We start from the raw sequence: 27,772 nt of genomic DNA, 5'->3' as shown, positions 1-27,772 counted from the left end.
CCAGAGATGCTCCATTTCAAATGTCTTTCCCAGTTTCTTTCATTTTACATAGTTAGGAATACCCCTTTCTCTTTTCCACTTGACATTCCTCTGACTGAACACAGGGTAAAGGGGTTTGGTGAGTCACCAGATGTGAGTGCATGGAGTAAGTGCAAATAGGCCAACTTCATCCTTGCGTAATTCCATGACTTCAAGGATGAAGATGGCTTAGTATGTTTTGTGCTTAGCCCTTATATATGCACCTGGAAAAAGGAGGGAGAATTCTCTATTTGTAATAAGGAACAGAGATAGTAAAGGAAAGATTAGGCTACATTTTCTAACTTCATATGAACACAAGTTGCTTATTGAGCCAAACCCTTGGACTCTGGTCCAGTTCCTCAGTTGTATTTGAGGAGCACACAGCATACGTGGGAGGGTAGGAGTGTGCCAATATGGCTTGGTGCTGTTTTTGACCTTCTCCTATTCCTGGAGCCATTTGGGCTGGTCACCTTTGTCCTTCAGGCTACTCTAATGTGCACTGATTGCCAACAGGGCCAAGGGGCCCAGTCAGGAGTTGACAGCTCTCCAGAAAGCCCAGGCCATACCACCTTCTCTAACTGCGAGTAGAGGGATCATGTAGGAGCTGGCTGCTCTGCCAACTGTATACCACCAGAGGATTCTTGGATGTCCGCTCCAGATGTCTTTAAGGCCTTTCCATTGTCAAATCAGCATACAATGGCTGCACCATGTAAAGGACAACTCTTTGGGCACGTCTCAATGATAAACTGTGCTTGCTGTGCTAACAATGTGTTCTTTGTCATTTCAGTCAGATATTTATTTTAAAGCTACTGCAACAGTAAGTGGATCATCCAATAGCAGTTTGAAGGAAACCAGTTCAAACAGTTCTCCTCAGACACCAACAGCTCATGAAATGCCAGAATTCCCTTCTTCCTCAGCAGAAGGTAAAGTATTGTTGGGGCTGGTTGTGTGATGGCTTTGAATTGCTCTGGCAGTTATCACATTTCCAATACCTCTGGGCTTTTGGTTTGGTGAATTTGGAGGTGGTGAAAGATTTTGGATTGACAACCCTTGGGGCTGAAGACCGAAATTTTCTGTTTATTCATAGAAGTGACTGTGCAAGCTTGCTCTACTTCACCTCCTGCCAATATCCCTCAGCACTGCTCTGGAGGGACCTTTCCTAAGAGGAGGAGGAGGAAAAGAATCCATTTTCAATGGCCTGCTGAATCTTTGACAACTGTTTTTCAGGGATAAGACTGCAAACAAAGATGCCAATTATGACGGGAAGTTCAGAAAAGAGAGAGTTGCCTACTAAGAACTGAACTGAGACACCCTCCCAACACCCAGCTCTTTTCACCATGGGAGTATTACAGTTCCTTTATAGAATGAAAATAGTAATTAGGCAGCCCCAGCCCCAAAGAGCTTGCAATATCATTTTAGATATGACACGATCAGTGGAGTAACAAACAATAGGGGGGATAAATATGAAATGACAAGGGCCCAATAACAAGATCACACACTGTACACCAGTGGTTCTTAACTAGGGTAACAATTACCCCTGGGGGTATGCAGAGGTCTTCCAGAGGATACATCAACTCATCTAGATATTTGACTAGCTTTACAACAGGCTATGTAAAAAGCACTAGCAAGGTCAGTACAAACTAAAATTTCGTACAGACAGTGACTTGATTATACTACTCTATGTATTATACACTGAAATGTAATTACAATATTTATATCACAGTTGATTTATTTTATAATTATATGGTAAAATGAGAAAGTAAGCAATTTTTCAGTAATAGTGTATCGTGACACTTTTGTGTTTTTATGTATGATTTTTGTAAGCAAGTAGTTTTTAAGTGAGGTGAAACTTAGGAGTACGCACAACAAATCAGGCTTTTGAAAGAGGTACAGTAGTCCTGGAAAGGTTGAGAGCCACTGCTGTACACCTCTCTAGCTCAGTTAAATATGCTACTGCTGCTGTATAGCTGTGATAGAAAAAAAACAGGGAAAGTAATAATTTTAGTTCTTCAAGTGCTTGCTTACGTCCATTCCATGTTAGGTGTGTGTGCTCACCACGTATACCAGTGCCACAAGTTTTTCCCTCAGTGGTATTTGTGGGGGACTGGGTCTGGTGCCTGCTGGAGTGGCGCACATATGCCGCGATATAAGGGGCGCCACCAGCTCCCGCCACCCTCAGTTCCTTCCTTCTTACAACCAGTGATGGTGCTAGTACATTTCTTTGCTTCAGCAAACCTTTTCTTCCATAGAACTGTTCATAAGAACAACATAAGAACATAACGATGGCCATACTGGCTCAGACCAAAGGTCCATCCAGCCCAGTATCCTGTCTACTGACAATGGCCAATGCCAGGTGCCCCAGAGGGAGTGAACCTAGTGATCTCTCTTGCCATCCATCTCCGCCCTCTGACAAACAGAGGCTAGGAACACCATTCCTTACCTATCCTGGCTAATAGCCATCAATGGACTTAACCTCCATGAATTTATCCAGTTCTCTTTTAAACCCTGTTATAGTCTTAGCCTTCACAACCTCCTCAGGCAAGGAGTTCTACAGGTAGACTGTGCGCTGAGTGGAGAAGAGCTTCCTTTTATTTGTTTTAAACCTGCTACCCATTAATTTCATTTGATGGCCCCTATTTTTTATATTATGGGAACAAGTAAATAATGTTTCCTTATTCACTTTTTCCACACCACTCATGATTTTATATACCTCTATCATATCCCCCCTTAGTCTCCGCTTTTCCAAGTTGAAAAGTCCTAGCCTCTTTAATCTCTCCTCATATGGGACCCATTCCAAACCCCTAATCATTTTAGTTGCCCTTTTCTGAACCTTTTCTAATGCCAGTATATCTTTTTTGAGATGAGGGTACCACATCTGTACGCAGTATTCAAGATGCGGGCGTACCATGGATTTATATAAGGGCAATAAGATATTCTCCATCATATTCTCTATCCCTTTTTTAATGATTCCTAACATCCCGTTTGCTTTTTTGACTGCCACTGCACACTGCGTGGATGTCTTCAGAGAACTATCCATGATGACTCCAAGATCTTTCTCCTGATTAGTTGTAGCTAAATTAGCCCCCATCATATTGTATGTACAATTGTGGTTATTTTTTCCAGTGTGCATTACTTTACATTTATCCACAATAAATTTAATTTGCCATTTTGTTGCCCACTCACTTAGTTTTGTGAGATCTTTTTGAAGTTCTTTACAGTCTGCTTTGGTTTTAACTATCTTGAGCAGTTTGGTATCATCTGCAAACTTTGCCACCTTGCTGTTTACCCCTTTCTCCAGATCATTTATGAATAGGTTGAATAGGATTGGTCCTAGGACTGACCCTTGGGGAACACCACTAGTTACCCCTCTCCATTCTGAACATTTACCATTTATTCCTACCTTTTGTTCCCTGTCTTTTAACCAGTTCTCAATCCATGAAAGGATCTTCCCTCTTATCCCAAGACAACTTAATTTACATAAGAGCCTTTGGTGAGGGGCCTTGTCAAAGGCTTTCTGGAAATCTAAGTACACTGTGCCCACTGGATCCCCCTTGTCCACATGTTTGTTGACCCCCTCAAAGAACTCTAATAGATTCGTAAGACATGATCTCCCTTTACAGAAACCATGTTGACTTTTGCACAACAATTTATGTTCTACGTGTCTGACAATTTTATTCTTTGCTATTGTTTCAACTAATTTGCCCAACTGATGTTAGACATACCAGTCTGTAATTGCCAGGATCACCTCTAGAGCCCTTCTTAAATATTGGCGTTACATTAGCTATCTTCCAGTCATTTCGTACAGTAGCTGATTTAAAGGACAGGTTACAAACCATAGTTAATAGTTCCGCAATTTCACATTTGAGTTCTTTCAGAACTCTTGGGTGAATGCCATCTGGTCCTGGTGACTTGTTACTGTTAAGTTTCTCAATTAATTCCAAAACCACCTCTAGTGTCACTTCAATCTGTGGTAATTCCTCAGATTTGTCACCTACAAAAGACGGCTCAGGTTTGGGAATCTCCCTAACATCCTCAGCCGTGAAAGCTGAAGCAAAGAATTCATTTAGTTTCTCTGCAATGACTTTATCATCTTTAAGTGCTCCTTTTGTATCTTGATTGTCCAGGGGCTCCACTGGTTGTTTAGCAGGCTTCCTGCTTCTGATGTACTTAAAAAACATTGTGTTATTATCTTTTGAGTTTTTGGCTAGCTGTTCTTCAAACTCCTTTTTCGCTTTTCTTATTACATTTTTACATTTAATTTTGCAGTGTTTATGCGCCTTTCTATTTACCTCACTAGGTTTGTTGCAAACCTTTCTATTGTACATAGTTATGTCAACTAGTACTAGTTCCCTTAGTGTGTTTAGTTAGTTTTAGTTGTCCCAAATGGGACTTAGGCTCGGGACGGAGCTTACCCTGCTCCCTGGGTTTTAAGAACCGCGACCGCTGTAAGAAACCCATTCCGGTCAGTGACCCCCACACCAGTTGTTTAAGGTGTTTGGGAGAATTTCACATCAGGTGTCAAATATGCAAAAGCTTTAAGCCTCGCACTAAGAAAGAGCGGGACATTTGACTTAAAGTGTTCTTTATGGAGTTGGCGCTGACATCAGCACCGGAACAGCTGAGATCGGACTCCGCACCCAGCACCGTGGCGTCAGTGCAGAGCAGACCGCGGGTGCCATCATCAGACAGATGACCATCCACCTCCCCAGCACCGACCAGTAAAAGGAGGAAGACCGGGAGAAGTCAGTCTCCTGCTCGCAAGGGCAAGGAGAGGGCAGGAGGCGAGTCTAGACCCAACGAACAGCAGCTCATCGACTCCAAGTGGGAGGTGCCTTCAGTTGAGCAGGTTAGCCCATCCCAGGATGTGCTGGCCACCCCGGACAGCAGTATGGGAGTCCAGCACCTGGTGATGCCGTTAACTGTTAACCCCAGAGGCCCTGTAGGCGGTGTAGAATATCTTGTCCCACCCGGTGCCACCCACACCGGCGACGGCAGCTCCCAAATCAAGAGGTAAGCCTGCCCTTGGACATCCCCCTCAGTCCCCATCAATGCTGTACCGCTCGCCACTTCAGGGAGCGTCCCACCAGTGCTTGCCCACGCAGAGCCACCATGCTTTGGACATAGGGCTATATACCAATTGGAGCCTGGGAACTCGACGCGGTGGATCATCTCCCGCATACACATCCCACTCGGAGTGTGGCGGTGGACACAGCCAGGACCAAGACGCCTGGTCTGCCTTGGTGCGGTCCCAGTCTCCGGAACATGGCCCTCCATCCCTGGGCTCGGAGTCGGACAAAGAAACCCTATAGGTGGGGCAAGGTCCTCCACTGGTGACACCAGTTCTCCCTGCGGCACTGTCAGCATTACCGTGGCCGCAGGGTCAGTGGCCCATGCTGTGGCACCCTTAGAACCTGTGGGGGTTCACGCAGCTCCCCCAAAGGTACAAGTCAGTGTTGGGAGTCTCTGACAAGCCCTCTGCCACGGTCTCCTGCCCACCTGAGACTAAGGCTGCCATGCCTGGGACCCCCCCGTGTCCAACAGATGGGGGAAGAAGGCCATGCCGATCAGGTCACAGAGGTGGTGACTCTTGCTGCAGCTACATCCTCTTTCTCATCACCCGATGAGGCCATCATGGGACCCTCGTCTACGGTCCCCCAGGACGATGCCACAGCTCATCAGGAGCTTTTGAGGAGGGTAACCTCAAACTTGGGGCTAGAAACCAAGGAGCCCTCAGACACTCTCTTCAACATCCTCAGCTCCGCAGCAACTGCTAGAGTCGTGCTGCCAGTACATTAGGGGGAGGCCAAGATTACCAAGGCCTTTGGCAGACCCCTGCATCAATACCCCCAATTTCCAAGTGGGCGGAGTGCAAGTACTATGTGCTCACTAAAGGGTATGAATACCTGTATACCCATCCTTCCCCAAACTTTCTAATAGTGTCCGCTGTCAATCAGCGGGAAAGACAGGCACAACCGGAGGCTGTTCCCAAAAATAAGGAGGCGAAAAAGTTGGACGTTTTTGAGGTTTATTCATCATTGAGCCTACAGCTGAGGGTAGCAAATCATCAGGCTCTAAGGAGCCGTTACGATTTTAATATTTGGTAGTTGATGGCCAAATTTGTTGACTCCCTCCTAGAGGACCCCAGGAAGGAATCCCAGGCCATCTGGAAGAGGGGCAGGGAGTGGCGAGGCCAGCACTTGCAGGTGGCTTCAGACATGGCTGACTGCAGTATGGACCATGCCCTCAGCCATAACCATGAGGAGGGCAGCATGGCTGTAGTCCTCGGGCCTATGAGTGGAGGTCCAACAGTCCATCCAGAACCTCCTTTTCAATGGCCAAGTTCTGTTTGCGGAGAAAACCGACGATAAGCTGCATGGGTTAAAGGACTTGTGCACCACACTCAAGACCCAGTGCCTCTACCTGGAGCAGCAAAGAAAGCATTTTAAGCAGGAGCCTTTCCAGAAGAAGGGCAAGGGCTACCAACACCATCAGGGCCAACAGCCCTCTATCTTGACACAGGCCAGCTCTTCCCCCTCCCAGCAGGGGTCGAAACGGGCATTTTGAGGATGTGTCCAAGGATGACATTCCAGCCACTGTCCTGGATCCTGCCCCCTTCTGTTTCTCCAACCAACTTTTTCATTTTTCCTCCCAGCCTGGGTGTCTATAACATCAGACCATTGGGTCTTCAATTCTGTGGTGCAGGGCTATACCCTCCAGTTTGTTTCTATCCCCCATCCCTCCCCTCGGACCCCTCTCACGAGAGTCTACTGCATCAGGAGGTGCAAGGCTTGCTGCAGATGTAGGCCTTGGAAAAAGTCCCCCTAGACCTTAGGGGCAAGGAGTTCTACTCCTTTTACTTTCTGATCCCAAAGGTCCCATCCTGGACCTGCGAGCCCTCAACAAGCATCTCAAGAAGTTGAGCTTCCGCATGGTTTCCCTGGCCTCCATCATCCCCTCCCTGGATCCGGGAAACTGGTATGTCACCTGTCCTGTCCCCTGCTCACTTGCAACTTCCCAGTTCCTAATGGGATCCAAACCCTAAAATAAATTCATTTTACTCCGTATAAAGCGTATACAGGGTAAACTCATAAATTGTTATCCCTCTAGAACACTGATAGAGAGATATGCACAGCTGTTTGCTCCCCCAGGTATTAATACTTGCTCTGGGTTAACTAATAAGCAAAAAGTGATTTTATTAAATATAAAAAGTAGGATTTAAGTGGTTCCAAGAACAAAGTGAATTACCAAGCAAAATAAAAACACACAAGTCTAGGCCTAATACAGTAGGAAACTAAATGCAGGTAAATCTCACCCTCAGAGATGTTCCAATAAGCTTCTTTCACAGACTAGACTCCTTACTAGTCTGGGTCCAGCAATCACTCACACCCCTGTAGTTACTGTCCTTTGTTCCAGTTTCTTTCAGGGATCTCTTTGGGGTGGAGAGGCTATCTTCTGAGCCAGCTGAAGACAAAATGGAGGGGTTTCCAGGGTCTTTGTTCTCCTGTGTAACATCACAGTCACAAGATGGAGTCTTTAGCCACCTGGGCAAGTCACATGTCTGTGAATGATTCAGCTTTTTGCAGGCTGACTCCATTGTTTACATGTTAGTTTGACTGTTCCTGGGAAAGCTCAGATGTGGATTGGCATCTCCCAAAGTCCATTGTTAGTTAAGTACTCCCAATTACTTGAATAACCCCTTCACACGATGTTGACCAAATCTGCCTTATGTGCTTCCTACAGCAGACACTTTAAATACAAGCATAGAGCCAATGCTCATAACTTCAGATATAAAAATGATACATGCATACAAATATAATGAATATATTCAGTAGATCATAGCCTGTGCAAAGATATGTTACATGGCATATCTAGAATAAAACATATTCCAGTTATGTCATATTTACACTCATAAGCATATTTCTTTAAAGTATTATGGGGTGCAATGTCACAGCGCCCTTGACTTAAAGGACTCGTACTTTGATATAGTGATCTTTCAAGGACACAGACGCTTCCTCCACTTCACAGTGGGATCCGCAAACTACCAGTTCACAGTGCTCCCCTTCGGCCTGGCTACAGCACCGAGGGTGTTTACAAAATGCATGTCGGTGGTGGTGTCTCACCTCAGGCATTCAAGTATCCTGATCTACCCGTACCTGGACGACTGGCTGGTCAAGGGTCACTCCAGATCCCAGGTCCAGGACTCCTTCGCGATGCTGTTGACCATGTGCAGGAGACTAGGCCTGTTGATAAACGAGGAAAAATCAACATTAGTCCCTGTACAAAAGATAGAGTTTATCAGGGAGGTCCTTGACTCCGCCAGAGCAAAGGAGTTTCTGCCGCATCACAAGTTCGAGACCATGAGGGACCTCATTGCTGGAGTCTCTGCATTTCCTCTCACAACGGCCAGTTTCTGCCTCCGGCTGCTGGGCCACATGGGCAGTGTGCACATATGTCGTCCGCCATGCGAGGCTCCGAAATGCGATCCCTCCAGCAATGGCTGGCTATGGACTGTGCCCCGTCCAGGGATCACATGGACAAGGTCATCACCATCCTATCAGAGGTACTCACAGTGCTGCAGTGGTGGACCGACCCTGGAACAGTCTTTGAAGGAGTCCCGTTCAATACCCTGTGACCTTCAGTGTCGCTGATATCAGATGCCTTGGACTTTGGCTGGGGAGCTCAAGGCACGTGGTCCGCAGAGGAGATGACGTTGCATATAAATGTTAAAGAGCTCAGGTCAGTTTGCCTGGCCTGTGGAGTGTTCCTCCTGCAGTTATCCGGCCAAGTGGTTCGAGTGCTGATGGACTACACGGTCTTGATGTTTTACATCAACAGGCAAGGAGGAACGTGCTTGTCGGCCCTCTGTCAAGAGGCACTCCGCCTATGGGATTTCTGTATCCAGCACGTGATCCACCTGGAGGTGTATCACCTTTCTGGCGTCAGGAACTTGCTGGCAGATTGCCTCAGCAGGTCCTTCTTTTCTCACCACGAGTGGTCGCTCCACTCCGTAGTGTTCCAGATGCTCTTCCAGAGGTGGGGAACTCCCCGAGTAGACCTGTTCGCCACCAGGCAGAACAGGAAATGTCATCAGATTTTCTCCCTGCAGGGTCTTGGCAAAGGTGCTCTTTCAGACGCCTTTCTCCTGTCCTGGTGGAGAGATCTGATGTATGCGTTCCCGCCGATCCTGCTAGTCAGCAGATGGATTAGGCTCGAGTCATTGTGATCGGTCCAGTGTGGCTGTGCCAGCATTCGTTCAGCACGCTATTGGATCTGGTAGTAGTCTCCCATGGCCTCTGCCCAACCATCCGGACCTTCTCTCACAAGACCACCGTCATCTCCTGCACCCCAACCTTGCCTCCTTCCAGCTCATGGCGTGGATGCTGCATGGTTGAACCCAGAGGAACAAGCCTGCTCCAGGGAGTTGCACCAGGTCCTTTTGGGAAGTGGAAAACCCTCCACTAGGGCGACTTACCTGGCAAAGTGGACGAGATTCTCCCACTGGGTGTCTAAAAGTAGCGTCTCTCCAGTGCACTCTTCGCTGCAGTCAATCTTGGAATACCTACTCCTCCTGAAAAATCAGGCCTGGCCCTCTCGTCAATCAAGGTTCATCTAGGTGCCATCTCGGCTTTTCATCCACCGATCCAGGGTAGATTGGTGTTCTCACATGAGATGTCCATCAGGTCTCGAAAGGCTCTTCCCTCCTGTTAGGGATCCTGTCCCATAGTGAGACCTCAGTCTGGTTCTCTTCAGATTCACGGGTCTGCCTTTTGAGCCCTTAGGCTCTTGTTCCCTTTCTCACCTGTCATGGAAAGTCGCCTTTATTGTGGCAGTGACATCGGCTAGATGGAATTGCCATATGTGATCTTCTACAAAGACAAGGTACAGCTGCGACCCTAGCTGGCCTTCCTGCCGAAGGTGGTGTCTTCCTTCCATATCAACAAGGACATCTTCCTCCTGGTGTTCTGTCCTAAGCCTCACAAGACGAATGAGGAGAGGCGGCTGGACGTCCAACGTGCCTTGGCATTTTACCTGGAGCATATCAAGTCCTTTTGCAGGTTGACACAGCTCTTCATTGTGACAGTGGACAGGATGAAGGGCCTGCCGGTCTCCTCTCAGAGGATCTCTAACTGGATCACTTCCTGCATCTGGACCTGTTATGAGTTGGCGCAGGTTCAGCCACCGCCATTTGTGAAGACCCACTCGACGAGAGCAGAAGCGTCCTTGGCGGCCTTCCTGGCACATGTCCCCCATCCAGGACATTTGCAGAGCCACGACATGGTCTTCAATTCACATGTTCACAGCACACTACACCACGCCATCATCCAGCAGGCCAGGGATGACGCTGGGTTTGGCAGAGCTGTGTACACATACAAAATGGAAAATGATTGCCTAGGAAGGAGTACTGCAGAAAGGGATCTGGAGGTCATAGTGGACCACAAGCTAAATGTGAAGCAAATATTATTCTGGGATGTATTAGCAGGAGTGTTGTAATCAAGACATGAGAAGTAATTCTCCCATCCTACTCCATGCTGATTAGGCCTCAACTGGAGTAGTGTATCCAGTTCTGGGCGCCACATTTCAGGAAAGATGTAGACAAATTGGAGAAAGCCCAGAGAAGAGCAACAAAAATGATTAAAGGTCTCGAAAACATGACACATGAGGGAAGACTGAAAAAATTGGGTTTGCTTACTCTAGAAAAAAGAAGACTGAGAGGGGACATAACAATTTTCAAGTACGTAAAATGTTGTTACAAGGAGGAGGGAGAAAAATTGTTCTACTTAACCTCTGAGGAAAAGACAAGAAGCAATGGGCTTAAATTGCAGCAAGGACAGTTTAGGTTGGACATTAGGAAAAACTTTAACTGTCAGAGTGGTTAAGCACTAGAATAAATTGCCTAGGGAGGTTGTGGAATCTCCATCGTGGATTTTTGAGAGCAGGTTGGACAAACACCTGTCAGGGATGGTCTAGATCAGTGGTTCTCAACCTTTTTACCATTGGGGGCTGCATCCATTACTACCGGTATGGCCCTGACGATGTCACATGGGTTGCAGCTCTGTGCTGATTGGGCTGCAGGTTGAGAACCACTGATCTAGATAATACTTAGTCCTGCCATGAGTACAGGGGACTGGACTAGATGACCTCTCAAGGTCCCTTCAAGTGCTACAATTCTATAATCTGTTACCTATGTGGGTATTTATAGATTGTAATCAAGTCATCCCTTAACCTTCTCTTTGTTAAACTAAATAGATTGAGAGAATCTATTCCTTGAGTCATAAGGCATGTTTTCTAATCCTTTAATCATTCTCATGACTCTTCTCTGAACCTTCTCTCCAATTTATCAATATCCTTCTTGAGTTGTGGGAACCAGAACTGGACATGATATTCCAGCAGTGGTTGCACCAGTGCCAAATGCTGAGGTAAAATAACTTCTGTACTCCTATCGGGGTTCCCCTGTTTATGCATACCAGGATTGTAATCCCCAGGTCCTTTTTTGCAGAACTGCCACTTAAGCAGTCGGTCCCGAGCCTGTAGCGGTGCATGGGATTCGTCCGTCCTAAGTGCAGGACTCTGCACTTGTCCTTGTTGAACCTCATCAGATTTCTTTTGGCCCAATCCTCCCATTTGTCTAGGTCACTCTGGACCCTATCCCTACCCTCCAGCTTATCTACCTCTCCCCTCAGCTTTGTGTCCTCCACAAACTTGCTGAGGGTGCAATCCATCCCATCATCCAGATCATTAATGAAGATGTTGAATAAAACTGGCCCCAGGACCAACCCCTGAGGCACTCTGCTTGATACTGGCTGCCAGCTAGACATCGAGCCATTGATCACTACCCGTTGAGCCCGACAATCTAGCCAGATTTCTATCCACTTTATAATCCATTCATCCAATCCGTACTTCTTTAACTTGCTGGCAAGAATACTGTGGGAGACCATATCAAAAGCTTTGCTAAAGTCAAGGTATATCACATCCACCCCTTTCCCCATGTCCACAGAGCCAGTTATCTTATCATAGAAGGCAATTCAGGCATGACTTGCCCTTGATGAATCCATGTTGACTGTTCCTGATCACCTTCCTCTCCTCCAAGTGCTTCAAAATGGATTCCTTGAGGATCTGCTCCATGATTTTTCCAGGGACTGAGGTGAGGCTACCTGGTCTGTAGTTCCCTGGATCCTCCTCCTATCAGCCTGATCTTAACCCCAAGCAAAATAATGGAGTGGCCGATACAGGACTCAATTAATAATGGAAAATAATGTAATTAATACAAATCAGCATGGGTTTATGGAAAATAGAGCCTGTCACACTAACATGATATCCTTTTATTTAACGTGACTACAAGTTTGGTTGATGTAATATACACAGGGGAGATAGAACCAAGCACTCTATGAACATCCAAGGAGAGGAGAGCGTGATGTGCCGGGGAGGCATGTGGTTTAGCCTGAAAAGTGAAGAGATGCATGCATTGGTTGACGTGGAATGGGGATGCCACTTTGGTAAGGAATTTGGGGTGGAGGCAGAGGGAGACTTTGGCCTTATGGAAAATAGTAAAAGGGGAACCACCATCTTAGCAGGTTTGCTCATGTGACATGCAGAGGTAATGGCCATGGCAAGATGACCTTAATGGAAAGATGTGCAAGGGAACACGTAGCAAATGGAGGGTGGTTCACTGAGGGGTGGAAAGAATTAAATTAAGGCACTGGGGGGAGTTGGCTAATGGATGGGTGGAAAGACATTAAGGAGGCCGCAGAGGAAGCAGATGGTAGATGGGTAAGGATGGAGAAACCATCTATCTGAGGGATAAAGGCACTGAGTGCTGCCTGGTGGACACAAACTGAAGAATGGGCAAGTCCAGATTGCCGGAGGTGGAGGAGGTAGTCCAAAGTGACAGGAATGGAAGTGTCATTCTAGGAATAGCTGGGGTCATGGGACCAGACGGTGAAGCTACTCCATTTCACCTCATAGGATGTTCTAGTAGACGGTCATTGACCATGAGTGAGGATGTTGCAGATGGGAGTGGAGCATGCCATGTCTACATTCGAGCACCATCCAAATACCAGGCTCTTAGGTGAAGTGGACTTGGATTAGGGTGTCACATGCGGCTATGGGCTTGGGTTGGCAGACTGGGGGGCAGGCAAAGAGGAAAAGGTCTGTAAATGAATACTGCTGGGCCCAAGCAGGAGCCACAAGGAGGACCTTCACCCAATCCAGATGTATTTTGTGCAAGACTTGGAGGAGTAGGGGGATGGGCAGTGAGACATAACGAAGCTCATTGGTCCATGGAAGGAGAGGGGCATCACCCTGAGAGCCTGGGCCAAGGACCCCTTTGGAGCAGAAAAGGGGTAGCTTGTGGTTGTCTGCTATAGCAAAGAGGTCCTAGTAAGGTGGGCTCCATTGGTGACTGAGTGGAGCATGGGATCGTGGAGTTCTCACTCGTGGTTGGCATGGAAAGAGCAACTGAAGATGTCCACAGGGGAGTTGCTGGTACTTGGGAGGTGTACCGCTTGGAGAGTGATGCCGTGTTTGAGGCACCAATACCACAGAAGAATGGCTTCCACACAATGGGAGGGAGAAAGGGTTCTGTCTTGTTTGTTGACATACAGGACCGTTGCCATGTTGTCAGAGAGCATTTGGACATGATGGGTGCAGAGGAATGGCAGAAGGGCTTGACATTGATGTTTAGTCTGGCTTCCCTGTGTGATCATAGGCCTTGAGCCGTGTGTCCTTTGACACGAGCGCCCAACCTGCTGTGGAAGCATCTGTAGTCAGGGCAGTGAGTGGCACTGGAGGCATGAAGGGGATGCCCATCAGCACTGAGGACGGCGTGCACCATCACATGAGGGAGATGAGGACAGGCAGGAGAAGGACCGTCTTGGTGAGAGGAACCCTTTATGGATTGTATGTCGAGTGGAGGCAGTGTTGGAGACCGCGCATATAGAGGCATACGAAGGGTGTCACCACAGTGCAAGCCGCCATGTGACCTAGGAGCGAGAGGCATGGCCTGACAAGAGTGCACAGCTAGCGGCGAATTCAAGTGACAAGAGAGGTGAGTGTGGCAAAGCACTCTGATGGCAGGAATGTGCTGGCCACTACAGAGTCAAGATGCGCTCCTATGAAGATGAGGCTGCAAGTGGGGATAAGGACTGATTTTTCCTCATTGATTCAGACTCCGAGGTCAGCTTGCAATGTCTGGAGAGCATGGAGTGTGGGAAGGTGCAACAAGGAGCCAGTCATCAAGGTAGAGAAAAAAGGAATGACCCAGACGGCGCATGTAGGCTGCAATGATGGTGAAGACCTTGGTAAATACCTTGGGTGCAGTAGCAGTGTCAAAGGGGAGGACCTTTAACTGATAATGAGAATCACCCATGACAAAGACAAGAAATTTGCAGTGGGTGGAATGAATGTCTATATGAAAATAGACATCCTTCAGATTGAGATCCGCGAACCAGGCTCCTTTGGGGAGACACAGAAGTATCAGGGGGAGTGTAACCATCTGGAAGCGGAACTTGCGGATAGATTAGTTGAGCAATCGGAAGTCCAGTATAGGGCAAATGCCAGCTCCTTTCTTCACTATGAAGAAATAGGGGGAGTAAAAGCCATGGTTGCAATAGTACTGCAAGACTGGCTCTATGGCACCCTTTTGCAGAAGGGTATCTGCTTCCTGGTGGAAGAAGTGGTATTGGGAGGGGTCCGATGGGCAACCACTGGAAGAGTGGTGGGGAGGAAAGGAAGGAACTCTGAGGTAGCCCCAGCAGACATTATCCAGCACCCAGTGTTTGGTGGTAATTGAGGCCCAGGTGTGGGTGAAAAGGGTAAGGCAGCCACCAAAGATGACATGGGGCATAGTTGGTAGGTTGGAGGAAAGTTTGAAGTTCTCTGTACAGAAGTCAAAAGTTTTGACTAGGGGTGTGGTGGGTGAACGTGGAGGCAACTGAGATAGAAGCCAAAGGTTATTGCAGATGCTGGGAGCATTGTCGGCGACAAGGTTGTTCAGGTTGGTGCTGGGGGTAAGGCTGGTAAGCCTGGTAGGTGGTTTGGCAAGGGCAGGAGGAGGATCAGTTTTGACAATGTGTGAGGTCTGGCGTGTAGAGGCCTAGGGAGTGGCAGGTGGTTCTGGAGTCCTTGAGGGAGTGAAGGGATTCATCTGTTTTATCACTGAATAGTTTGTTGTTATCAAAGGGAAGGTCCTGCAAAGTTATTTGGACCTCCATCGGACAGCCGCTTGACTGAAGCCATGAATCACAGTGAAGTACCACCCCAGGGGCCAGCAACCGGGAAAAGGTGTCAGCGGCATCCACTGTGCCCTCATCAACTAGAGACTGGAATTCCTGCTGCTTATCCAGGAGGAGGAATTCAGTGAATTGGTCCAGTGTTGCATGTGAGCAGGAATCATACTTGGCCAGTATGGCTTCGTAACTGGTTATGAGGAATTGTCGTCCCACAGAGGAATAGACCTTATGCCCGATAAGGTCAATTTTTTTGGCTGCACGATCCAGTGGGGTAGAGTGGAGGTGGTGGTGTTGGTCGTGCTCCATGGCCACTTGGATTACTAAGGAGTTACGGGGTGGGTGTTGGAAAAGGAGGTCCATACCCTTGACGGGCACAAAGTAGCAATGTTCCACTGTCTTCAGGGTAAGTGTACATGATGGAGGGGTGTGCCAAAGCACCTGAGCCAGCTGGAGAATGATGTTAGGGATGGGCAGGGCATTGTGGGCAGAGCCTGGACGCTGAAGGATATCCAGGAAATGATCCTGAGGGTTCTGTATGTCCTCTATGGGAAGATTGTAATCATTGGCCATGCATTGCAAGAGGGCTTGATATTGGGCATGCTCATCTGTAGGAAAGCGGGTGGGGAGGGTATGAGAGGATCATCCAGGGTGGAGGAGGCGCTGGTGTTGACCGATGGTGCCAGTGGTTCCAGAGGTGCCATTGGTGCGGGCAGCTCCAGTGGAATGGGAGCATCCGCAGAAGTGTCATAGGTTGCAGTAGTCGACAGAGAACGTTGGTGATGCATCCACCGTTGGTATGGGTCCCAAGCTGCCCAATAGGGCCAGGCGTATGGGTCACTCAGAACTGATGGTTCCCTTGGATAAGTGAACCACGGATCTGCTAAGTGCTCGTAAGGTGGAGGATGGTGGTCCTCTAGTATCTGGGCTGTACGAGAGGGCAGGAGAAAAAGGGGGGTCCACCACGGAGGACCAGTCCAAGCCCAAAGATGGTTCCAGCAGGGGCGGAGCTGTCGGAGCAGTGCGGTGGAGAGCCCACAAATAGCAGCATCAGCTCAGCTGTGGGTGTTAATGGGGACATGCATCCCAGTGTGCGCAGGGCCTGGCAGGAGACCTCCAACGGTCCTGGCAGAGTGGACGGTAACGGTGGTGAAGGCTGCACTGCCACCTGGTCGAAGTTGTCATCGCTGGAACAGGGTGCCGAGACTTATGCTCCAAGCGGGACTTCTTAAGCGGGACTTATGCTCCAAGCGGGAGGGCCTCCTGTTCTGCACACAACTTTTCACCTGACCTGGCACAGCTCAGGGAGGAAACGTTGCGCTTTGGAGCGGTCCCCATCAGGGATCTGCCCTTGTGTCCATGCGAGTGCTTCTTATGAGCATGGCGTTTGGAAGGAGGCGGCGGTGCCGCTGGCGCTGGGTGGGACGGGCCTGGAGCGGAGCTGACTCCTGGGCGGACCAGAGGTCCATCGGTGCCAGTTCCTGTGGAGGGCCTGGGTCCGTAGCCCCCTCCATTAGGAATTTGCAGAGATGAAGCTCACAAGCTTCCTGAATTCTAGGTGGGAAGGAGCAGCAGATGGAGAAGCACGCTGCTACATGAGCTTCACCCAGACAGTATAGGTGCCTTTGGTGTTCTGGGAATTCCTACAGCTAATTCCTAACTAAACTAACAACTATGAGCTAAGGGAAAATGAGGAACGGACAACTACTGTACAACTAACTATATACAATATACGATCTGAGAATGTAATTTTTGAAAGAATAGCAATGAAGATAGAGAAATGAGGTTTCCGACTGTGGCCATGCAGTGGTAAGAGGGAACTGTAGTGTCGTCGACCCCCACAGCTTCTTAAAGCCTTGGACACACCATGCGGTGGATGCACGTGTGAGTCAACGGACACTAATATGAACAGTTCTGGCGCATGGCACGCATGCACATCCGTGATTGGAATCAACATAGAGACCATCACTCGAAGAATAACTTATAGCACAGTTTCAGAGTTATAAAGTACCAGTAACATTATTAGTTTAAACAGTCCTATCAAAGAAAGCTGCAAAGGGGTCCCTGTGAAGTTACTGCCCAGCTGCTCATAGTGGATCTCTGATGGTAACATTGAAAAGGGGAGCTTGCATTCCCATTGTCTTCAACTGCATGTAAACTATTTTAACAAAGGGAACAGCAATCCCTGTTTTCCCCTCTGTGTTCTGTATCAATAAAATGCTATAGTCACTTCACTATAAAATCATACTCTGTTAACAGCATCCACTGTCTAGTTCACGGGCGGGCAAACTTTTTGGCCTGAGGGCTGCAATGGGTTTCAGAAATTGTATGAAGGGCTGGTTAGGGGAGGCTGTGCCTCCCCAAACAGCCAGGCATGGCCCGGCCCCTGCCCCCTATCTGAGCCCCACACACACACTTTTCGTCCCCTGACAGCCCCCCCGGTACTCCTGCCCCATCCAACCCCCCCCATTCCCTGATGCCCCCCTGCCCCATCCAACCCCCTGCTCTCTGTCCCCTGATCATCCCCGGACCCCGTCGCCCCTAACTGCTCCCTGCCGTCCCATTCAACCTCCCTCTCCTTCCTGATTACTCCCCAGGACCCCTGCCCCATCCACCCCCCCGCTCCCTGACCACCCCCAGAACCCCCGCTCCTGACTGTCCCCCACCGCTCCATCCAACCCCCCTCTCCGTCCTGACTGCCCCCCCAGGACCCGCCCCATCCAACCACCCCTTCTCCCTGACTGCCCCCAGAACCCCTGCCCCCATTCAACCCTGTTCCCTGCCCTCTGACCTCCCCAAACCCTATCCACACCCCGGCCCCTGACCGCCCCCCAAACTCCCCTGCCCTCTATCCATCCCCCTCCCCCACTCCCTGCCCCTTTGCCGTACTGCCTGGAGTACCGATGGCTGGTGGCGCAGCTGCACCAGGACAGGCAGCCGCGTCACCTGGCTGGAGCTAGCCACACACCATGCAGCACAAAGCAACGAGTCAGGCTGGGCTCTGCAGCCTCGCTGCCCCAGGAGCTCGCAGCCCCACCGCCCAGAGCATTGAACTGGCAGCACAGTGAGCTGAGGCTGCGGGGGGAGGGGGAACAGCAGGGGAGGGGCCAGGGGCTAGCCCCGCGGGCCAGGAACATCAGGGGCTGGGCAGAGTGGTCCCACGGACCGGATATGGCCCACAGGCCTTAGTTTGCCACCTCTGGTCTAGTTCCAGTGTGCTTTTATGTCCAATTGTTGTCTGTTTACTTAGATGGTAAGTGCTGCAGGTAAATGGCCATGTCTTCGTTATGACTAGCTGAACATGTTGTCACCACTCAAGTGATAAAAAATAATGTGTCAAATTATTATTTCTTTGAAAATATGAAAATCTATTTCTGGTTATTTTTTCTGTGTTTCAGGTGAAGTTCAGTATAAAAACTTATACAAAATTCCTCTCAGTAACCTGGTTGGGAGGAGCATTGAACGACCTCTGAAGTCACCATTAGTCCCAAAGGCCATCACCACCCCAACGTCCAGTGTTATTGCCTCGGCTCCTGTCAGTCACTCATTATCTTTGTCTCGTATGGAAATTAAAGAAATTGCAAGCAGGACACGCAAAGAACTACTAGGTAAAGCCTCTTGATCGATATAATCAATTCCCAATTATACTACCTAGAGTCTGTGTCACCCATTTAGATTTCTGGAGTGACACATAGCAGAAAATACTACAAAAATAAGATGTCAGCTGGTGAAAAAGCAGCCTCTTTGTAAAAAGGCTACATGCTTTAAAGAAAACATAAAAACTTTGGTAATCTGGTGTCTGATTCACTAATGCACACAGTAGGTCTGTACTCTAACCCAGTCATAACGTAGCCAGTGTCTGAAGCCAGTGAAAGGTATTGTAGCTATAACAGCCCTATGAATGTTTAATCTCTTTTTTGAAAACTAAGTCTTTTATTCCTTTATTGAGGCCTCTTGGATGAGAAAGTTCCCAAATCAGAAGTAGCACAGAAGCAAAAGAAGGTTCCTCGAAAACCGTCAGACCCCAAGCAGGGAGCAATAAGGTCAACAAGCAGTGACAGGTAAAGAGGAGGATTTAAAAAAGAAGCACACTAAATGAGAGGGTAAAATCCTTGGGGCATGAACTGTGTTTTCCTTTGTGTAGTGCAATGGGTCCTGACCCTGAGTGGGCTGCTGGGTTGTACTGTAATATTAATGATAATTTTAAACTATAACCCATTTTAAAAAAAATTCCATAATGCTGCCCTGGTGTAGTGTCAGAACTGGGACCAGTAATAATTTTGGCTAAGGATTGTCAATATTTTCATATCATCTCTGGTTTCTAGGTGTTTATAGCCTTTTTGAATTATATCTGGCTGTACCTAGGAACCAAATCATGGACCGATGAACAAAACCAGACTAAATGTGCCTTGATACGGTAACTACCATGTTTGCGCCTCTCTCAGAAGATTTTGGCAAACAGATTTGCAGATTTTGGATTCACTGGTGAGACAGGGTCAGGCCAGACAGCTACAGGAGAGTGCAGGAAGGAAGGTATAATCCTTTGATAAGTAGGTCCCTCTTCCCCAGGTAACTGAGCAGGGGTTACTCCAGGTTAATTAGCCAATTAAAAACCTGGAGCCAATTAAAAACCTGCCAGAATGGGGTTAAAAGCCTTCCCCCCAGCCAGTCAGGGGGGTGATAGGTGTTGTGAGAATGAAGGCAAGCTGTTGGAGAGCTGAGCGGTGCGGAAGCTGACATGGACCAGGGGAGAACCCCACAGGTATAGAGACTGGGGAGAAACCCTACCCTAAACAGGAGTTAAGGACCCTTCCAGGTCCAAAGACCTGAAGAAAAGGACCCTGCCAGAGGGGAGAGACTGAGCCTTGCATTTGGTGTGATGCTGCCACACCCGAAAGGACTACCAGAGACTAGGGGCTTTCCCTCCCCCGGCAGGAGGATCGGGAGGAACCTTGCCCAAGTAAAGTCGGGACAATAAGCCAAGAGGCCTGGGGAAATAACCCAGGGAAGCTAGCAGATTTCTTGGGAATTGGCAGCATGAGGCTGCTATTTGTAGGGTCCCTGGATTGGGGCCTGGAGTAGAGGGCAGGACTGGGCCCCCTTTCCCCTTTTCCTCTTATTGGATGTCCACTGAGGAGGCCAGAAGCCCCAGTGAAGCAGTGAGGGTCTAGCAGGCCCAGAAACAGGAAGGCCGCTTGGAGACAGTATTTCCCTGCCCACCATAAAATGGGAGGGGAGGGATTCTGAGAGACAAGACGCTATCCTGACCCACTGCTAGAAAGAAGCGTGGGACCCACCGAGACGGAGAAGTCCTGTTCCCTCTTTACAATCCTTGCTGACTATATAGAATTTCTCTAAATTGCCTCCCCCTCAGCCCTGCTGCTCCTGCAATACTCAGTGCACTATGGAATCTATACTTGAGAAGAGCAAAGGCAGGATTTGGCCCAGACATGACCGGTGATTTTTTTCATTAACACAATTTTAAATTACAGAGAATAAAAGTAGATTGATTTAAATATTTTGACTAGAAATGACAATATAAAATATTTGTTTGAGACAGTCAGCCTCACCTCAGTCCCTGGAAAAATCATGGAGCAGGTCCTCAAGGAATCAATTCTGAAGCACTTAGAGGAGAGGAAAGTGATCAGGAACAGTTAACATGGATTCACCAAGGGCAAGTCGTGCCTGAGTAATCTAATTGCCTTCTATGACGAGATAACTGGCTCTGTAGATGAGGGGAAAGCGGTGGACGTGTTGTTCCTTGACTTTAGCAAAGCTTTTGACACAGTCTCCCACAGTATTCTTGCCAGCAAGATAAAGTAGTATGGGCTGGATAAATGGACTATAAGGTGGATAGAAAGTTGACTAGATTGTCGGGCTCAACGGGTAGTGATCAATGGCTCCATGTCTAGTTGGCAGCCGGTATCAAGTGGAGTGCCCCAAGGGTCGGTCCTCGGGCCGGTTTTGTTCAATATCTTCATAAATGATCTGGAGGATGGTGTGGATTGCACCCTCAGCAAGTTTGCAGATGACACTAAACTGGTAGGAGAGGTAGATACGCTGGAGGGTAGGGATAGGATACAGAGGGCCCTAGACAAATTAGAAGATTGGGCCAAAAGAAATCTGATGAGGTTCAACAAGGACAAGTGCAAAGTCCTGCACTTAGGACGGAAGAATCCCATGCACCGCTACAGACTAGGGACCGAATGGCTCGGCAGCAGTTCTGCACAAAAGGACCTAGGGGTTACAGTGGACGAGAAGCTGGATATGAGTCAACAGTGTGCCCTTGTTGCCAAGAGGGCCAATGGCATTTTGGGATGCATATGTAGGGGCATTGCCAGCAGATCGAGGGACGTGATCGTTCCCCTCTATTCGACATTGGTGAGGCCTCATCTGAAGTAGTGTGTCCAGTTTTGGGCCCCACACTATAAGAAGGAATTGGAAAAATTGGAAAGCGTCCAGCAGAGGGCAACAAAAATGATTAGGGAACTGGAACACACAATTTATGAGGAGAGGCTGAGGGAACTGGGATTGTTTAGTCTGCGGAAGAGAAGAATGAGGGGGGATTTGATAGCTGCTTTCAACTCCCTGAAAGGGGGTTCCAAAGAGGATGGATCTAGACTGTTCTCAGTGGTAGCTGATGACAGAACAAGGAGTAATGGTCTCAAGTTGCAGTGGGGGAGGTTTAGGTTGGATATTAGGAAAAACTTTCTCACTAGGAGGGTGGTGAAACACTGGAATGCATTACGTAGGGAGGTGGTGGAATCTCCTTCCTTAGATATTTTTAAGGTCAGGTTTGACAAGCCCTGGCTGGGATGATTTAGTTGGGGATTGGTCCTGCTTTGAGCAGGGGGTTGGATTAGATGACCTCCTGAGGTCCCTTCCAACCCTGATATTCTATGATTCTACGATTCTATGACTTCATCCATGAACATTAACTGCCGGGGATATTTGATTGTCTGTAAACTTGATATTTGTGTGCATTTTCTATTGTCCGGGTTGGTGGGAATATGAGTGAATACTCTGAAAAATCAGAGTTAAAAGGAGAGGGGTCAAACTATTCCGAGGTCCTAGATCTGTCTTCAGACTAAAGTGGTTGTGCCCAGGGATAGCTGTTCATTTGCTTCTTGCTTTGATCTGAGTGTTTTCACAGAGATTTTGCCTTCCTTCTTGCAGGATAATTTCAAGCTCTTTTGAAAGCAATTCTGAAGGGCGTCACCTTTCCACTAGTTCAGATCCTGATACTGCAGCAAACCGGGAGGAGAGCCCACCATCTAGCAGTCCATTTCATCTCACTACTTCATTTGATGAAGACATCATTGACTTGAAGTGAAGACAATCTTGAGTCCCTTATTTTCTCCTTTTCCTTTTCTTATGACTCTGAAGGCCTTATAGGAACGTCACAACACTGCTTTTAGTGATAACGTATGGCTTGAATGGAGAATATTGGTGAATATTCTCTACAGAACCCAATTGGGTGAAGCTTTTTTGCCATCTTTATGTTTACCTTTCTCAGTTAAAGAACCTTTGGCTCGTATTGTAACAAGGTGGTAGATATCAATGGTAGTTTTAGGATGAAAATTTTAAGTAAATAAAAGGATTCATTTTTATTCTCTCTGAACTTCTTATGTTTGGAGTACCTGAATGAGAGTAATATTTAGCTGTGTTATTTGCAGCCACTGATATTACAAATTATTCCATAGCACAGTGTGTCACGTAGAAAGATATTATTTATAAAGAAAATAATTTATTTCAAATTTTTTAAAAGATAAAAACAAACTTGTGGCAAAGTTCTTTTCAGCCAGGATGATCTGTCCCTGAAGTGGTACCATTCTGTTATAATGTTTACTGAAGAACCAAGGATATTCTATGAAGATCAGGTAAGATAAAGCATAAATTTCTAACAGTGAGAGTAATTAAGCACGGAAACAATTTACCAAGGGTCATAGTGGAGTCTCCATCATTGATCATTTTTAAATCAAAAGTGAATGTTTTTCTAAAAGTTCTGCTCTAGGAATTATCTTGTGTAAGTTAAATGGCCTGTGTTATACAGGAGGTTAGACTAGATGATCACAATGGTCCCTTCAGGCCTTGGAATCTATTAATAAGATACAAATATGTTTTCTTAGCTCTCATCTTTCCATGTATATTTTTTTTGAGAGGAACCTGAAAACAAGATTTGGAGTAAAAATTCCAGAATGCAAAGAAGTTTGTAGAAAAATATGAACTTTCAAATTATCCTCTAAAAATTGAAAATCAAAGATAAAGGAAGAAAGATGCATCAGGCTAACAACGTAACTGGAATATTATCCCTGTTGTGTACCTGCAGGCTTCTTGAAAACACAGTATGTAGGAGCCAGCTTCTGATTTTGCGTTCCATTTTCTATCAGTGTTTGGAGTTGCAGATGAACCTCCTGTTAACATGCAGGCACCTGTATTTGTTGCTGTTTGCTTGTGCAAACTTTTTAAATGATAAAATTTTAGACTGCTCCAAATAGCTACATTTTGCTGAGTGAATTCAGGCTGAAATGTCACTGAACAGCTAGGTTTTTGTGGTGAAATAGTAACAATAAACCTTTTGATGTATGAAGGATAGATTTCACCTACAAAATGATTCTTGAGGCCGTTCCTGAATTTTCTGTATGTCAAAAAATCAATTTGCAACAAAAATCAAAATGTTTTGCTTTTTCACGAAAATGTGATGTTTTCCTCCTTTTTTACTTTAAGTTGTCAGCTCTATTTACAAGTTATTTCTTGTTCCATAATTAGAAATAGTTCAGCATCTTCATTATTTTAGGGATGTCATGCTGGTGTCATAGTTTTTCCTTCTTAGCATGAACAGCTGCAAACTTGTGTCTTTTAAATGAGTGTATCTGAATATAATCCAGTTTCCTGCCTAGTACTCTATTACTAACCTTTTACCAGTATAGATAGCTGCTAATTGCTCCGCCAAGAAAATATTAATTAACTTCATTTAAAGGATCATTTCTTATTCTCAGCTGTAACATCTGATTAAGGAAAGAAGCAATATTTTCAGCTGCAATCATTCTTTCATTAGAAGAAAGTATTTTAACCAGTGGTTAGTATTACAGTATTTTTAAACCAGAAAATCTGTGTGCTGTAATTCTAAGTAAAAGCATCTAAGAAAAGAGAGCTGAAATTGTTTGCCAGAGATTTCAACTGTTGTGAGAGAGCACGCCACAGTTGCTGGAAAGAGCTTACACACCCTATGCCATTTACCAGTTCAGTTCAGGTTGAAAAATGAAGCTGAAAGATGCCAAGCGTGGCACTTACTTTTAATGGAGTCTGGGGCCTATTCTGTGTGTGAACGACAGTATTTCATTATACAACTATATTCAGGGCAGACCATGTTAGCATGTAAGTGAACGTGTATGGGGGCTCATTGAACCCACTTTAGAAGCACTAATTGCACTAACATCTCATCCTGAAAGAAACAACAGTCTTTTCTTTCCCTTTCTGCATCCTCAGCCTTGTTCCATTATGTTGCTTCTGTTGTGTTAGTTGTACATGCATATGCTCATGGGTTATTTTGGAGCCTATACTCATGTGTTGCAAACTCAGGCTTTAGTTAAAATAAAATTTTAACTGGAAATTTTGTTTTGTTTTGTCAAAATATCAAATTGTAAATTGAAATAGCTCATGGAACTGTTCTCTTCTTCTGCTATTCTAGCACAGTCCACACAACTCAGCATATAAAAATTAGCATTAGCAAGATCCTGAAGCTGCTGAGGGAGCTAAGAGGGCATACTGAAGGGACTTAGCAAAGAGCTGCATAATCAGTAGGGCTGTCAAGTGATTAAAAAAATTAATCGCAATTAATCATGCGATTAAAAGAATCGTGCAATTAATTACACTGTTAAACAAGAATAGAATACCATTTATTTAAACATTTATGGATGTTTTCTACATTTTCAAATATACTAATTTCAATTACAATACAGAATACAAAGTGTACAGTGCTCATTTTATATTTATTTTTGATTACAAGTATTTGCACTGTAAAAAAAACAAGAGAGTGTTTTTAATTCACCTAATACAAATATTCTAGTGCAGTCTCTTTATCATGAAAGTTGAACTTACAAATGTAGAATTATGTACAAAAAAACTGCATTCAAAAATAAAACAATGTAAAATTTTAGAACCTGCAAGTCCACTCAGTGAGTTAACTGCGATTAATTGACAGCCCGAATAATCAGTGCAGGAAAGGCCTCAGGAACGGAGAAATGAGAGAACTTGGCAGGAGCTGAGTAGATGATATGCAGGAAGGCACATAGGCACATGTTTATGGTTATCGCTGTAGCAGTAGCACTGAAAGAAATTATTCTAGTCAGATACTCAGGAAAACAGCCCTTTTCTGTGAGCCTCATCACAGTAGCAACAACACATTTCCCAAGCTATATCTATCTACACATTCATAGAACTCTGAAGTCAATCTGTAACGGCAGCATCAGGTGGCTCCCAGATAATATCACTAAGCAAGATAAGAAGAGCTGAAAGGAGCGCAGACAGAAGTTGGATATTGAAGGTAGACAAAGTCATCCTGGCAATAAGGTGCAGATTTTTAATAGTTATGGTAATTAACTGATCAAACAACCTACTGAGGGATGTGGTGGCTTCTCCATTACTTGGTGCCTTTAAATCAAGATTGGACATATTTCTAAAAGATATGTTCTTATCTTAACCAGAAGTTACTGAGTTTGATGCAGAAATCATTGTGTGAAATTCTATGGCTTGTGTTATGCACAAGTCATAATAGTCTTTTCTGCCCTTAAAAATCTATGAATTGTATAATTCAGATAGCACCAGATCACAGGAAAATTATCTGAATTTGCCCAGGAAATGTGGACTGAGTGCCCTAACAAGTATCTCTTGTCTCTATTTCTTTGATTCAGTGATTAATCAGTGTGTCTTGGCAAATGTAGGGAGCACATCAGAATAGCCAAGGGAAGCTGAAAAGGGGGCTGGTGGGATCAGATAGGCAGTGTGGGGCACAGAGTGTGTATCCAAATGTCCAGGAGATGGAGAGAGAGTATGTGTGTGAGCAGGAGAGCACACACAGGAAAAAGGCGGGGGGGGGGGGGGGGGGGAGAGTCAGAGAGGAGGTCATAGTCTAAAATACAGTAATTATAATGTTAAATAGTTGGCTCTCCATAGCCAGTGTCCTAGATCCTTCCCAGTTAGGTTACAGGCTAGAATTTGAAATAGAAATAGTATTGGAGATGCTGATGGATGATCTCTTGCTCCTCATGGATAAATGCCAAATGTCCATACACATAGGATACTCTGCTGCCTGAGAGAGGTGTCAGGGGCTCAAGGGAAACTAAAATGGCTTTTTTGAGGCCTGTAGTGATGGGCAACTGCACTTGTGCCACCTGGACCCTCACCTATGCAGTTTTCTCCCTTTGCCTTTTTAGTATTTACATGCAACTTCTGAGAATTGGCAAGATGTCTTGAGTGCAAATTTTAGGACTATACAACTAAGCCAACTCCTCCTGCCTGTCACAACCTGATACCCAGCTATCCCAGTGCCTGGCCAAGACCAGCTAATGAATGAGAAAAAGCTGGTTGAAATTACACTCTAGCAAGACGGGGATTATGCTGGTAAGTAGAAGGGAACAATTGAAAAACCACAGTACTGTCTCCATCAGTGGAGGCATGCCCTGAAGAAGAGCGCTGAGTAGCTCAAAAGCTTATCTCTCTTACCAACAAAAGTTGGTTCAATAAAAGATATTACCTCACCCACCTTGTCTCTCAAATCATCAAGACAGATCATAGCTGAAGGGCTCTTCCAGGCTCCTTGCTGATGCTGAACTCTCCCATGAGTATCTGCAAGAAACTTACTTTGCCCCCTGGGACTGGCAATGGGACTGCAGCACATCCTGGCCAATAGAATTGGCCATGATCATACACACAGGTTTAAGAGTAGCAGCTGTGTTAGTCTGTATTCGCAAAAACAAAAAGAGTACTTGTGGCACCTTAGAGACTAACCAATTTATTTGAGCATAAGCTTTCGTGAGCTACAGCTCACTTCATCGGATGATCATACACACAGTCATTACTACTTCACTTGTTTTATAGAAATACAACTTACGTTAAGTTTAGAAGTGTGAGTAACAAGGGTGATGTCGTGGTGGGAGTCTGCTATAGACCACCGAACCAGGAATGAGGTGGACGAGGCTTTCTTCCGGCAACTAACGGAAGTTACTAGATCGCAGGCCCTAGTTCTCATGGAAGACTTCAATCACCCTGATATCTGCTGGGAGAGCAATACAGTGGTGCACAGACAATCCAGGAAGTTTTTGGAAAGTGTAGGGGACAATTTCCTGGTGCAAGTGCTGGAGGAACCAACTAGGGGCAGAGCTCTTCTTGACCTGCTGCTCACAAATCGGGAAGAATTAGTAGGGGAAGCAAAAGTGGATGGGAACCTGGGAGGCAGTGACCACGAGATGGTCGAGTTCAGGATCCTGACACAGGAAGAAAGAAGAGCAGCAGAATACAGACCCTGGACT

General features: G+C 46.4%; 2 protein-coding genes across 8 annotated transcripts in view; one reads left to right on the top strand and one right to left on the bottom strand.

Annotated features, from left to right (window-relative positions):
- GARNL3 (GTPase activating Rap/RanGAP domain like 3) overlaps positions 1 to 22,767 on the top strand; it is a 208,890-nt gene extending 186,123 nt beyond the window's left edge. The window contains exons 26-29 of the mRNA XM_077835615.1: positions 806 to 941; positions 18,641 to 18,850; positions 19,192 to 19,303; positions 22,419 to 22,767. Of these exons, the coding sequence (XP_077691741.1) occupies positions 806 to 941; positions 18,641 to 18,850; positions 19,192 to 19,303; positions 22,419 to 22,575 (615 nt within the window). The 3' untranslated portion in view covers positions 22,576 to 22,767. The remainder of the gene's footprint in view (positions 1 to 805; positions 942 to 18,640; positions 18,851 to 19,191; positions 19,304 to 22,418) is intronic.
- SLC2A8 (solute carrier family 2 member 8) overlaps positions 6,064 to 27,772 on the bottom strand; it is a 51,941-nt gene continuing 30,232 nt past the window's right edge. The window contains exons 11-13 of one of the 7 annotated variants that reach the window (XR_013348154.1): positions 24,158 to 24,241; positions 7,331 to 10,375; positions 6,064 to 6,360 (exon numbers count right to left, since the gene is read on the bottom strand). Coding sequence is in view for 1 of the 7 variants with exons in the window: in XM_077835619.1 (XP_077691745.1) it covers positions 25,585 to 25,586 (2 nt within the window). In the remaining 6 variants the exon portion in view is untranslated. Of the gene's footprint in view, positions 6,361 to 6,791; positions 10,376 to 24,157; positions 24,242 to 24,903; positions 25,587 to 27,772 lie in introns of those variants that run through there. The other 6 variants (XR_013348155.1, XR_013348156.1, XR_013348157.1 and 3 more) reach the window with 6 other exon arrangements.

The sequence above is a fragment of the Eretmochelys imbricata genome, chromosome 16 (assembly GCF_965152235.1).
Source record: "Eretmochelys imbricata isolate rEreImb1 chromosome 16, rEreImb1.hap1, whole genome shotgun sequence".
NCBI classification, from domain to species: domain Eukaryota; kingdom Metazoa; phylum Chordata; order Testudines; family Cheloniidae; genus Eretmochelys; species Eretmochelys imbricata.
Note: the sequence above shows the minus strand (reverse complement) of the source record. Positions and strands in the feature narration are given on the sequence as shown.